Source organism: Zootoca vivipara, chromosome 1 (assembly GCF_963506605.1).
Source record: "Zootoca vivipara chromosome 1, rZooViv1.1, whole genome shotgun sequence".
In the NCBI taxonomy this organism is placed as follows: domain Eukaryota; kingdom Metazoa; phylum Chordata; class Lepidosauria; order Squamata; family Lacertidae; genus Zootoca; species Zootoca vivipara.
Window position 1 is genome coordinate 48498413 of NC_083276.1, and position 14136 is coordinate 48512548.

Here is a 14136-nt window from a genome sequence, read left to right on the forward strand (position 1 = left end):
TCAAAAACCACAGAGCAAGGGCTTGGATTAGTTACATGGCTGAGGGTGGGTGGAGAGAAGTAAAGATCCTTGAAAACCAAATAGATAGTTGGAGGCCAAATGCCAATATATTTTACACATGTCACAGTAGAATCACAGCATTATGATTTTGCAAATACCTTCAAGGTACTAATGTTCCACATGGTCAGCATGGCCTCCTTTTACACACAAAACCAGTAGCTTAAAATTTAGTTGCCAGCTCACAGAATTTAACCTTGTGTGAAAAGACACTGCATTTATCTTAAATATGTATTTGTCAAGAGGGTTCTTAAGGCATTTCGCTTCTCTAGTTTCATCCATACTAAAACATGCCTGCTGAACTAAAACACTGGAGTAAAATTAATTTTCTCCAGGGTTTCTGGAAAGGAAGCTGTCTTTTATTGGGGTAGTACTATAGTTACTTACTGCTGCTGATTTGATTGCGATTCTGTGGTTTCAATTATGGCTTTAATTGTGCCCTGTCTTGTTTAAACTAGCTGATGCTGTCTGTCATCCACCTCAAGACTGAAGGGTGGAATATAAAAACAAACAAGAAGAAATGTTTACTGAAAAGTCCCCTATTAAACTTCAATTTTCTTTAACATCTTGTTCATTTCCCCACAAAACTGATGACTGAATGATAGGAATAGATTCAAACTAGAAGTGTCTTATTTTAAGTATGTTAATAAGTTATAAGTCAAATATATAACCAATATTATGCAAGTGGCTGAGTTCTGAAACCCAAGGAGCTATTGTAGATGGATAACAATATTAGTATGTAAAAAGGTGGAACAAGAATTACACTAATTTTTAGAGAGCAATTCCATACACTGAACTCTTGGTGCACTGTATCCAAACATTATTAAGACCATTAGTGCCAAATTAGATATGACAGGGACAGGAAAATGCTTATTCAGAACCTTTTCTGTGGCTGCACCTAGATTATGAAACACTTTATCCCTTGAGGTTCAAGTAGCACCCTCTTTTGCCATTTTCTGCAGGTCAGTGAAAACTTTCTGTACCAACAGGCTTTGCTGCATCACTTTAGATAAGGATCTGCATTGAGGACTTCATCTTTTTTTAAATATGTCATGTCTTCTTTGTTGCTTAATTTATTTCTATTATGATTTTAATTATTTCTATTGTGATTTTAATTTAGTCTTCAACTGGGTGTAAGCATAAGTCACAGAAATCTTATAAAAGTATTAAGTATGCCTTCTCCTTTCATATCTAAACCAAGCAAGGGTGGGCAGGAGCCTACATTTCTACAACAAAATATGTAACTGTCATTACAATGATGCCAGGTGACCCATTTTTTTGCCAGGTGACCCATTTTTTGCATAGTACTGTACTGATCCTGGAGGATCAGCTGATTGTTGGCACTTCCACAGCACTATTCATGGGGCTTTGCAGATGCAGATGAAAAGTCTTTCAGCTCAACCACAGCTTTACCTGCCCTGCACAAAATGTCAGTGGCAGGGTAGATGGCCATGGCTTGGCAAAAACAGTCAAATCAGAAGGACTGGTAGGCCTAATTAGGCCTGCAGGCCAGAAGTTCTCCACCACTGTTATAGACAGTGAGAAAAAAAAGTTCTCTCTCTCTCTTAGGAAGTTCTTTCAAAGGATTAGACAAACTCATGAAGGACAGGACTATCAATGGGCAAACAGAGCACCCACATTCAGAAGCAGTTTATCTCAGAGTACTAGGTTCTGATGACCAACACAGGAGGGCTGCTGACTTCATGCATTAAAATAATAAAGTAGCAAAATAGGTTTAGGACAGCATCCTTTAGTCACAATGCATTTTGAGTTATGACTTTCCAAGAAGTGTTTCACAGCCTTCTGTGTGAAAATGAATTCTAAAGGTGGTGAAATGTTCTTGTTTACTCAGAAGTCCTACTTATTTCAATATAGGAGTAAGCATGAATAGGGATCTGGCTAGGATTGTAGTCGTAGTGCATAATAAAATATCTTACCCAATAACTGGATGTTTAAAGCCAAGTTTCCTTGTAGATTCTTCTATTTCCTTTTCTAACCAAGGCTGTGGACGGATCAGGTATTTGACAAACTGTGAGACCCACCACACTGCAGGATCCCCATGGACACGAATCAGCCTGTCAGCCAAGTCTTCTGGGATAGCCAATGGCAAATATGGAGGTCGCGGGTGTAGACTGTCAACTATGGGTAGCTCTATTACTTGAACCTCTTTATCATTTGCCTCACCTATAAAAGATACAGTATTAGTTAATACTTCAAAAACAGATACATAGCTTTCCATACAACCAAACAGGAGATCATTTTTACCAAACACACAATGTTTTCTTGTTTGATAAATCACCAGATTAAGTATAAAAGAAATAATGTATGTAAGAATATATACAAACAAAAATAAGGTGACAGAAAAGCACTACCGATATTATTTTGCAGAACAAAATCACTCATCCCTGGTAGAAGTTCATTGGAGTTTAGACAACTTTCATAAGCCTGGCAGAGGTGCCAAAGAAAGAGCAGGTTCCACAATTCAATTTACAGTATCTGAACAAGTCTGGGGTTTATGACCACATGGAATGTTGGTATGGGCATACTAAAATGAAGGCGACAAAATAGAAGATTTCCAAGTGACTTGCCTGACAAATATTACTGAAGAAAGGCTGGATCACAAAATGTAGAACTTATTGTTGCCCTCATTTCCCAGCTGAAAACCACCCACTCCCAACCACCCATTCTTATTAATATCTTGCATGTAGCACCTGCAATATTTCAGAGTTCTGGCAAATGATTCAGCAGCAACATCAGATATATTTGAGAACACAATAAATATTCTAGATTGCTTGCAAACTAAATGACCATTTAACCAGTTCATCCGTACCCATTGTTCAAGAACTTATGTAAAATGTTGTATATATCTGGCAATGATGGTTAGCAGATTCATTTAGAGCTTGCTGATCAACATGATAATATCAAAGGGTGTCACATGGAAGATGGCACAAGCTTGCTTTCTCCTCTGGAGGGTAGGACCAAAACCAATGGCTTCAAGTTACAAGAAAGGAGATTCCAACTAAACATATGGGGGGGATTCTGATGGTAAGAGCTGTTCAACAGCAGAACAAACTCCCTCCTTCATTGGAGGTTTTTAAGCCGAGGTTGGACGACCATCTGTCATGGAAGTTTTAGTTGATATTTCTGCACTGCAAGAACTAGATGACCCTTTGGATCCTTTCCAACTCTACAATTTCATGATTCTATTGTGTGTCAAAGTTTTCTCCCCCTAAAACATACCCCCGCAGCAGTTTTCTTCTCTGCAAGAGTTACTTTGGGTCCACAAAAGAGAAGCAAGTGGGAGGTAAGTGGAGACAAAGCACAGGCAGGGAAAGGTTTTGGCATTTCTCCAGCTCACCCCAATATGTTTTGAACTCCCCCCTCCAACACACACTTTATAGACATTTTGATGGTGGATCCGATTCCGACACATGTATTGTAGTTTGTAGACACAATTTAAAACTGAATATTGCACCTAGATGGTGAAAACAATTGGAAAAGATCCAATGACAATTTCTGCAAAATTATAAGAATGGTCTTCACTAGCTGCTGCTGTAATATCAACAAAATATTGATTAAAGAAAAATATAATCAATTTAGTTGAAAAGCATGTGAAAGCACCTCTATTAGAGATTTGTGAAGAAAGGACTAATTTATAAGTGAGGCAGAATGATGCAGTGTGTGTGTGTGTGTGTGTGTGTGTAGACACACACACACAATTAAATTTAATGAATAATAATTAGATTTGGAATTCTCACATGAAAAGAAGAATGGAAATAATTACATGAGAGAAGTGATGCTAATAGTAGTGCGCAATAAGAAATTGTAAAGAATGAACTGAACATTCCCTAACAACAAAATAACTGAAATGTTGCAAATTCAATGCATTAACACACTATTTGATTGATAATACACAGTATGCATGTTTGTGCGCGCGCATGCGCACACAAAAAATCTAATTCTAAAAGATGAGTTATTTCCGTAGATGAAGGTTATTTAACTCTGGTCTCAACAACTGATTTCCAAGGAAGGTTCACTTAAAGTAAAATAAAATGGTACCGTAATTCAAAAATCAAAATGTTACCACTTTCTGAATGTAAGATAAATGTGCTTATTCTGGGGGGGGGGGACACCCCATGGATGACGGCTATATCTAAACAATTAAGGATTTCTCTTAAGCCTTCTTTTGATGTAATCAAAACGAAAACCTTCTACATTTTGCATACAGTAGGATAACTGCTACATACTCCAATCCTCCAAAGTGTTTCTGAATCACTGTAATCACTCCTCAGTCTTCATCTGTCTCTTTGGTCCTTGAGTGCTATTTCGGGACTTAACATCAAGGAAGCCAAATAATACTGATTCAATTTCTCACAGTATGAGAACTTCATGGGTGTGCAAGCGTCTTGAGGACAAAAACACAAGACATACCAGCAGCAGAGGACACTTGACAGTAAGCAAAGCTGGGGACATCATGCCTTATTTTCAGCAACAATATACAGTGGAACCTCGGTTTATGAACACCTCGGTTTATGAATTTTCGGTTTACGAATGCCACGGACCCATCTGGAACGGATTAATTCACTTTCCATTACTTTCAATGGGAAAGTTCGCTTCAGTTTATGAACGCTTCGGTTTATGAACAGACTTCCGGAACCAATTACACCCATGCTTCGGGTTAAGTACGCTTCAGGTTGAGTACTCCGTGGACCCGTCTGGAACGGATTAATCCACTTTCCATTACTTTCAAAGGGAAAGTTCGCTTCAGTTTATGAACGCTTCAGTTTAAGTACTCCGCGGACCGTCTGGAACAGCTTGATCCACTTTCCATTACTTTCAATGGGAAAGTTCGCTTCAGTTTATGAACAGACTTCCGGAACCAATTGTGTTCATAAACCGAGGTACCACTGTAAAGCTAAATTTGGTGTACAAGCAGAGATGTTTGAACATGCCTCAATCCATTCCAACATTCATTCACACTTTGATCTGGTATTTTCCATTCCATGGCAATTGGTTTATTTTGCCAAAGTTTTTCTTCAGTTTTGTCATCCTCTGGTGTAGAAATATACATATTTTTTCATATATATCATAGCACACAGGAAACATGCAACTCTCAGCAGTCAAAATATATTTACAAATCAATTACTTTCCCTGTGTGTTATCTTTCAAAGTTAGTGACTTTCCAGAGGGGGTAGGCCTCTTTTGTAGCAAAATCAGTTATTCTTGTGGCTAAGATGCCACAAGAATAATGGATTTTGCTACAAAGGTGGCAAAGTTAATGAACTGGCTAACGACACATCACAAAGTCACCTATGGCTGCAGTTCTATCCAAGTATATTGAGAAGGAAGTACCATTCAGTTCAATGGGGCTTGCTCCCAGGTAAGTGGAGTTACAGTTGCAGTCTCTCTTGCTAGCTTAGCTACATACAAGTTCTATTTATTGCAACATCTTATTTCATAAATTTGTATTTTATACAGAAAGTAGTCATATACAGTGGTACCTTGGTTCTCAAATGCCTTGGTACTCAAACAACTTTGAACCCAAACACTGGAAACCCGGAAGTAAGTGTTCCGGTTTGCGAACTTTTTTTGGAAGCCGAACGTGCTCCATTTTTTAGTGTTACACTTCCGATTTGAGTGTCACGCTTCCGTTTTGAGTGTTACACTGAGGTCTGTCTGTTTTTGCTATTTATTTTGAGTTTTTGTTTTGTTTTTGTGACTATGTGGAACCCAGTTCAGCTATTGATTGATTGATTGTGTGACTGCAGTACATTGTTTATTGCTTTCATTTTATGGATCAATGGTCTTGTTAGATAATAAAATTCATGTTAACTTGCTGTTTTAGGGGTTGTTTTTTAAAGTCAGGAATGGATTAATCCATTTTGCATTACTTTCCATGGGAAAGTGCGCCTTGGTTTAGGAACGCTTTGGTTTTGGAACGGAATTCTGGAACGGATTAAGTCTGAGAACCAAGGTACCACTGTATGGGTATGCAGAAGCATAATGTTCAAGCTAATTCATGATTAGCAGCTTTAAATCCTTTTTAGTGCCAATGCATTCTTGCCATGTGGAAAAAGAACAACAATGAATTATGTGTTCCATTGGTTTGGATGCTATTAAATGAAAAAACAAAACAAATGTTTAAAGGGCAGGTGGGTGGTCAAACTGAGCAGCCAAATCTTGGTGGTTCCACTCACTTTGACAAAGAGGCTTAGACTTTTAACTGAGGAACACAGATAAAGTCTACATGTAACAAAAAGCGTAACTTATTTCCATATGAAAACAATAATGAACAATGCATTCCACTGGGTTTTAAAATTCACAATAAGAAGCAGATTAAGGCTGCAATCCTAACCGCAAAGAAACAAGTCCAACTGAGTTCTGATTAGACATGTTTAGGATTCCAGCCGTAGTGGATATACGTAGTCTAGGAATAAACAACTTACATAATTAAATACTTCAGAAAAAAGAAAAACAATGATGCACCCATTGGGACAGTGGCAAATATGCATCAGTGGACATCTAAATGTACATGGCAAATCAATATGTATACACATCATGTGTGCATTTTTTTTAAAAAAAAATATTTATGTTGTAGACAACTAAGGTTAAAAGCACCCATAAGAAGAATCCATACCATGAGAGGGGTCAACTGGGGGGGGGACCAGAAGGAAATCCATTCGAAACACTGTTTTCAACTGATCTGCCCAACATCCTTATAGATGCTGAAGGCCTGAGCTGCTTCATTGTTACTCTATATGGAGAGTAGTACAATCAAAAGTACAATATACTTAACAAGGAGCCCCAAAGAGCTGCATGTGAAACTTCTGCTAGCACCAAAATAATAACTGACTATTGTACTACACAAATGAAACACACTAAATTACCACATCTAAAAAACTGCCAATATAAAAGTACTCATTTAAAGGGGTGATTTACTGCCTGGCAAATATTACTAAGATTTCTTCACTTAGCAGACCCATAAATGATTATCTGAAAAATAGCATACTTCCAGAATCATTTATTCTTGGGCAGATAATGAAAAATGAAAAAGAAAAAACACCGGCCTTTCAGAAATAACACATATTCATTATGCCACATTAACATGAAAAGGAAAATTAAATCTTAAACAGAAGATACTAGAAATAATTTATCATACTTTGTAAATATCGAAATAATTGATTTAATGCAGAGATGGACTCGTCTAATGAGACACATTCCCAATTGGATGTTCTGAAAGAAACAATTTAACTTTAGTATATTTCTCACCATGCCTACTGTTGGAAATAATTAAGATAGAAACTGAAAACTCAAAAAATATTTGCAAATAATTGCTCCACAAATTGGAAAAGAAATATACCAATACAGAAAATGGGTTAAAACAGCTACAACTTTATTGGTTACAACTTACATAGTTTGACATGGCATAGGGCAAGGATCACTGACAGCCAAGCTGCTTACTGACAAAATCACCAATTCACTTGCTGGGGAAAACATAAATGGGTGGAAGGCAAGTCCAGGTCTGCAATAGGGCATACGCCATCACTAAGAATATGGATGTGGTAGGCATGCTAGTCCCTCTGAGACAGCTCTTGAACTGACACCCAATATCCCATAAGGTAGTAACTTAATAATAATAATAATAATAATAATAATAATAATAATAAACAAACATGGAGTCTAATGCTTGCAAAATTATAGGACAACATAACCAAATAACCAAGAAAGACACTGCTAAATTCTGCAGCACCAAGTTGTGTGAATGCAGAGTCAAATTCCTTCCCAGCCCTATCAACTCCAAGACAAGATGAGAGAAAACATGGGAACAACACTGCAAAGGCATGGGCTAGACCTCAATCTATAGCCCAGAAGTAGACCAAAGGGGTAATATTCATTCATTCTGAAATACATTAGATGTACTTGCTTGCTCTAAAAATAAAATAAATAAAACCCTAGCTCCAGTGCAACCCTTTGTCAGTGCAAAATGGCTCAAAGAGATAGTGCTATTGAAAAAAGAAGGGCAGCTAAGTTGCATATATGAACTTACTGACCTTATTCAAACAACTGCAAAATGGTTCTATGTATGTGGGTATGGGATAATGGGAGGGAATAGAGATGTACTGCTTGGCACAAGTGATGCCATGGAGAATGGCAAATAGACAGCTGCAGCAGCCACACACACATTTTTAGAACCAGTGTTCATCTTCCTCCAGGGAGGACAAATCTAGTTTTCCTAAATGCAGACTTAACCAGAAGCTACAGTGGGATAGGAAAGGTGTATGCACACATACACTATGGACAACAAGGAATCCACAATGTTCTCCCACTTTGAAAAGTGTTAAATGTGAAATTCCTCACTTTTTAAAACTTATTTGGACTAGGGGCTAAATAGCATCTGCTATCACAGAAATGAATTCTAGAATAAAGTTATCCAGGTAACTGATCTTGTTTGCCCATCACACTAAACCATGCTTAAGTAAGGCTGGTAAAACTGTGGCCCTCCATATGTTGTGGGACCACAACTTCTATCAACCTCAGCCAACCTAACCATCAGTCAGGGGATGATGGGAGTTGGGAACAAGTGAGATGCCCCTCTTTTCCTCTTATAATTATTCTGGTTTAATTAAACTGCAGTTTGCCATTAAATCCAAATTTGGTTTGAGGTCCTGATTAGTAAACTGACATTAAGCCACAGTCTTTAAACTTCCAAATCAAACTAACCTAACATTACATCTGGGTTGGCAGAGTGCTACAGGAAGCCAGGAAAATTTAGAGCTGCTCAGTGGATGCAATTACAATTTGTGTGCAAAGCACATACCACTTCAGCACATGTCTTTATGTGCACATAAAAGTTTTCTTGCTCAGGGAGCACATTCCATGACATTTAATAGCCTACACACCATGGGAGAGAATCCTCAGAACTTGGAATGTGTGTGGTAGTGGTGGTGGTTGTGTTAAGACATGGCTGATACTGTACTTGACTGGTAAGAAGAGCTTGTTTCCATTTAGAGTGAAGAGGGATCTTCAGAGAGTGGAGAACTCATACTTCCTAAGTGCCTCTTTGGGGTCAAAATGTGGTTGACTCTCATTAATCTAGGTAGATTTCTTTCTTTCTGAAGCTCAAATTCAGCAATTTGTGCTAGGATGATACCAGACACAGACCTTTCATGTAGCTTTCCCCCAATAAGGTCCCTGTTAAGAATGTCATATTGGATATTTCTGGCCTCACCATCCTTATTATGACATTGACAACTTCATGTGACTTGTCAGGAAAGGTGTCTCCATGTTCTAGAATTATCCATCATATTATAAATACTGGTGAATACCCTGTGGAGAGTAGCAGTGGAGTCTGCCCAGAGTATTTAGGAGAAAGAGGAGAAATAAATTTGTTTGGTCAGGGTCTGGAGTTCTTGGAGAGTCAGAACTATGTAATTTGCTTTTCATACTGACAGTCACTTTTCCATCACCTAGACAAATCACCTAGACAAAGTGCAACTAGACAAATCTTTTTAAAAGGTAAAGGGATCCCTGACCATTAGGTCCAGTCGTGACCGACTCTGGGGTTGTGTGCTCATCTCGCGTTATTGGCCGAGGGAGCCGGTGTACAGCTTCCAGGTCATGTGGCCAGCATGACAAAGCCGCTTCTGGCGAACCAGAGTAGCACACAGAAACGCCATTTACCTTCCCGTAGTAGCGGTACCTATTTATCTACTTGCACTTTGACATGCTTTTGAACTGCTAGGTTGGCAGGAGCTGGGACCGAGCAACGGGAGCTCACCCCGTCGCAGGGATTCGAACTGCCAACTTTCTGATCGGCAAGCCCTAAGCTCTGTGGTTTAACCCACAGTGGCACCAGCGTCCCTCAGACAAATCTTTTAGAACTGTCCAATTTCCCCCTCTGCCTGTTTTGGGCCTGGCTGCCTATTAAATAAAGCACAGCTGGAGGCCTTGAGCTAGGAGCCTTCTCTCAGCTCATGCTGCAGTGCAAGGACCTATGAGCTGGTGGCGAAACTATTACAAGAAGTGTGCATGCACACGAAAGCTCATACGAATGACAAACTTAGTTGGTCTCTAAGGTGCTACTGGAAGGAATTTTTTTATTTTGTTTTGACTATGTCAGACCAACACAGGGTTGGGTTCGGGTCTGGCAGTAGCTGAAGCCCCACATAGTCCTGATTAAACATGCATCCAATTGCATTCAGGTAAGCAAACAAAGAAATTTTAGATGATTTTAAGAAATCCTTTGAGGGTTCAGATAATCAGGTTGGGAGTACACGTTTCTGCAGTGGATATATATATATATTTAAAAAGTTACATGCATCCTGAGCAGCAGCTGAAAAATACAATCGAGTCAATTATCCACTCCATTAATATCCATTAATTGTCATGGAACAAGTTTTAGTTTTTCCATGGAACAATTAGACCACTATTATTGAGCACTAATGGAAAAGTGTTTCATTCCTCTTCAAACTTAATTGTGATAATAATAATAATAATAATAATAATAATAATAATAATAATAATAATTTATTATTTGTACCCCGCCCATCTGGCCGGGTTCCCCCAGCCACTCTGGGCGGCTTCCAACAAAACAGAAATTCTAAAATACAGAAATCCATCAAACATTAAAATACAGAGATCCATCAAACATTAAAAGCTTCCCTAAACAGGGCTGCCTTGAGATGCCTTCTAAAGGTCTGGTAATTGTTGTTCTCTTTGACCTCTAGTGGGAGGGCATTCCACAGGGTGGGAGCCACTACCGAAAAGGCCCTCTGCCTGGTTCCCTGTAACTTGGCTTCTCGTAGTGAGGGAACCGCCAGAAGGCCCTCGGAGCTGGACCTCAGTGTCCGGGCAGAACGATGGGGGTGGAGACGCTCCTTCAGGTATACCGGACCGAGGCCGTTTAGGGCTTTAAAGGTCAACACCAACACTTTGAATTGTGCTCGGAAACGTACTGGGAGCCAATGTAGGTCTTTCAGGACCGGTGTTATGTGGTCTCGGCGGCCGCTCCCAGTCACCAGTCTAGCTGCCGCATTCTGGATTAGTTGTAGTTTCCGGGTCACCTTCAAAGGTAGCCCCACGTAGAGCGCATTGCAGTAGTCCAAGCGGGAGATAACTAGAGCATGCACCACTCTGGAGAGACAGTCAGTGGGCAGGTAGAGACTCAGCCTGCGTACCAGGTGGAGCTGATAAACAGCTGCCTTGGACACAGAGTTGACCTGTGCCTCCATGGACAGCTGTGAGTCTAAAATGACTCCCAGGCTGCGCACCTGGTCTTTCAGGGGCACAGTTACCCCATTCAGGACCAGGGAGTCCTCCACACCCGCCCGCCTCCTGTCCCCCACAAACAGTACTTCTGTCTTGTCAGGATTCAATCTCAATCTGTTAGCCGCCATCCATCCTCCAACCGCCTCCAAGCACTCACACAGGACCTTCACCGCCTTCACTGGTTCTGATTTAAAAGAGAGGTAGAGCTGGGTATCATCAGCATACTGATGGACACCCAGCCCAAACCCCCTGATGATCTCTCCCAGCGGCTGCATATAGATATTAAAAAGCATGGGGGAGAGGACAGAACCCTGAGGCATCCCACAAGTGAGAGCCCAGGGGTCTGAACACTCATCCCCCACCACCACTTTCTGAACACGGCCCAGGAGGAAGGAGCGGAACCACTGCATAACAGTGCCCCCAGCTCCCAAGCCCTCTAGACGGTCCAGAAGGATGTTATGGTCGATGGTGTCAAAAGCCGCTGAGAGATCCAGCAGAACAAGGAAACAGCTCTTACCTTTGTCCCTAGCCCGCCGAAGATCATCGACCAGTGCGACCAAGGCAGTTTCAGTCCCATGATGAGGCCTGAATCCTGACTGGAAGGGATCCAAATGGTCCGCTTCTTCCAGGTGTGCCTGGAGTTGTTCAGCAACCACTCGCTCAATCACCTTGCCCAAGAATGGAAGATTTGAGACTGGGCGATAGTTGGCCATATTGGCCGGATCTAAAGATGGTTTTTTAAGAAGCGGTTTAATAACCGCCTCTTTCAGCGGGTCTGGGAAGGCTCCCTCATGGAGAGAAGCATTTACCAACCCGCGAAGCCCATCGCCCAGCCCTTCCCGGCTAGCTTTTATAAGCCAGGATGGGCAAGGATCAAGGAGACAGGTGGTTGGTTTCACTCGTCCAAGCAGCCTGTCCACATCCTCGGAGGTAACAGATTGAAATTGATCCCACAAAGCTTGACTAGACAGGACTCTAGCACTCCCCCGCCCCGGCCCTGCTCCCACGGTGGAGTCTACCTCTTCCCGAATCTGAGCGACTTTATCTGCAAAAAACTTTGCAAAATCATTGCAGGAGATCATGTGGCCCATACTGGGCCCGGATGGAGCAGGTGGTTCCGCTAAATTGCGAACCACCTGGAAGAGTCTCCTGCTGCTGTTTTCTGCAGATGCGATGGAGACGGTGAAGAAGGTCCTCTTCGCCGTCGCCATTGCCACTTGGTAGGCTTGAAGTTGAGCTCTAGCCCGTGTCCGGTCTGATTCAAAATGAGTTTTCCGCCACCGGCGCTCTAGCCGTCTCAATGACTGTTTCATCACCCTCAGCGCCGGGGAAAACCACGGGGCTGTCCGGGCTCCATGCAATCTGAGAGGGCGCTTCGGAGCCAGACAGTCAATAGCGCTGGTTAACTCCGCATTCCAGCGGGCCACCAGGGAATCAGCTGAAAGGCCATCGACATGGGATAAAACATCCCCTACCACTCTCTGGAAGCCAATTGGATCCATTAAGTAGCGGGGGCGGACCATCCGAATCGGTCCCACCTCCCTGCAGAGGGGAAGGGTTGCGGAGAAGTCCAGTTGCACCAGAAAGTGATCTGACCATGGCACTTCTTTTGTTTCACTTTTACTTAATGTCAGATCACCAACATCCATAGAGGTAAACACCAAGTCCAAGGCATGTCCGCGGCTATGAGTTGGGCCAGACTTATTCAGGGACAGCCCCATGGTGGCCATGCTTTCCACGAAGTCCCGAGCGGCTCCTTGTAAGGTCGTGTCGGCATGGATGTTAAAATCCCCTAAGACAACCAAGCTAGGTGTCTCCAGGAGCACATCCGACACGACCTGAAGCAGCTCGGGCAGGGAATCATTGGTGCAGCGGGGAGGTCGGTACACCAAAAGGAATCCTGTACTGCCCCTATTGCCCAACTTCCAGAACATGCACTCAGAAAACTCCATCTTACCAATAGGACGCCTGGTGCAAACTAATGACTTCCTAAAAATCACTGCAACCCCCCCTCCCCGCCCAGATGGCCTGGGTTGCTGTGCATAAGAGAAACCTGTTGGACAAGCAGCGCCAAGAACGGGCCCATCGGCTTCATCCAACCAGGTCTCTGTCACACATGCCAGGTCAAATCCTCAATCCACAATCAGGTCGTGAATGGCAGTGGTCTTATTCATCATCGACCTGGCATTGCACAGCAGCACCTTCAGGTCATGTGGGTATCCCTTGCTGATTCCAATATCCGTCCGGTCAGGACCAGACCCGGAGGCAGGGATAGTCTTCAGACAACGACTAAGTCTGCCTCCTCGGTAATGACATGGTCTGGTCTTAGCGTAACTCCTCCTCCTACCCGTGACCACTGAGATCGGTTGTCCCAGTGCATCCCCCCCTGTGGAATCTGCCCCAGCCATTTTGCTTGCTGGGACCCCCTCCCGGGCAGCCCTGACCCCTCCCCTTAAAAACAAAATAAAACCTCTGTAAAAAACAGCAAGAACGGAACAAAAGAAAAACACAAAAAACACAATAAAACAATAAAACCAAAAACAATAAAAATTACAATACACCAAAATTTAACATATTCCCACACCCAACTAAAAATCCCTCCCACCTACCACCCCAAAGAAAATACCCTCCCACCTACCACCCCAAGAAAATAAAAACATAAAAATTCTTTAAAAAGCATTTTAAAAAGAACTCTGTGCTGTTTTAAGTTCCCCTGGGCAGCACCAGCAGCAGAGCAGCGGCGGCAGTCCTTATGAGGCCCTCCAGGCCCCGCCCTAGACCAGGTGGAAGGAGGCAGGGACAGGGCCTGTG

The 14136-nt window shown here is 42.0% G+C and overlaps 1 protein-coding gene across 2 annotated transcripts in view; it reads right to left on the reverse strand.

The window, feature by feature from the left end:
• The window catches only part of FUT8 (fucosyltransferase 8), a 91538-nt gene that overhangs the window by 10238 nt on the left and 67164 nt on the right, over nucleotides 1-14136 (reverse strand). For both annotated transcript variants that reach the window (XM_035114093.2, XM_060274168.1), the window contains exon 7: nucleotides 1995-2241. In XM_035114093.2, coding sequence (XP_034969984.2) covers nucleotides 1995-2241 — 247 coding nt within the window. The remainder of the gene's footprint in view (nucleotides 1-1994; nucleotides 2242-14136) is intronic.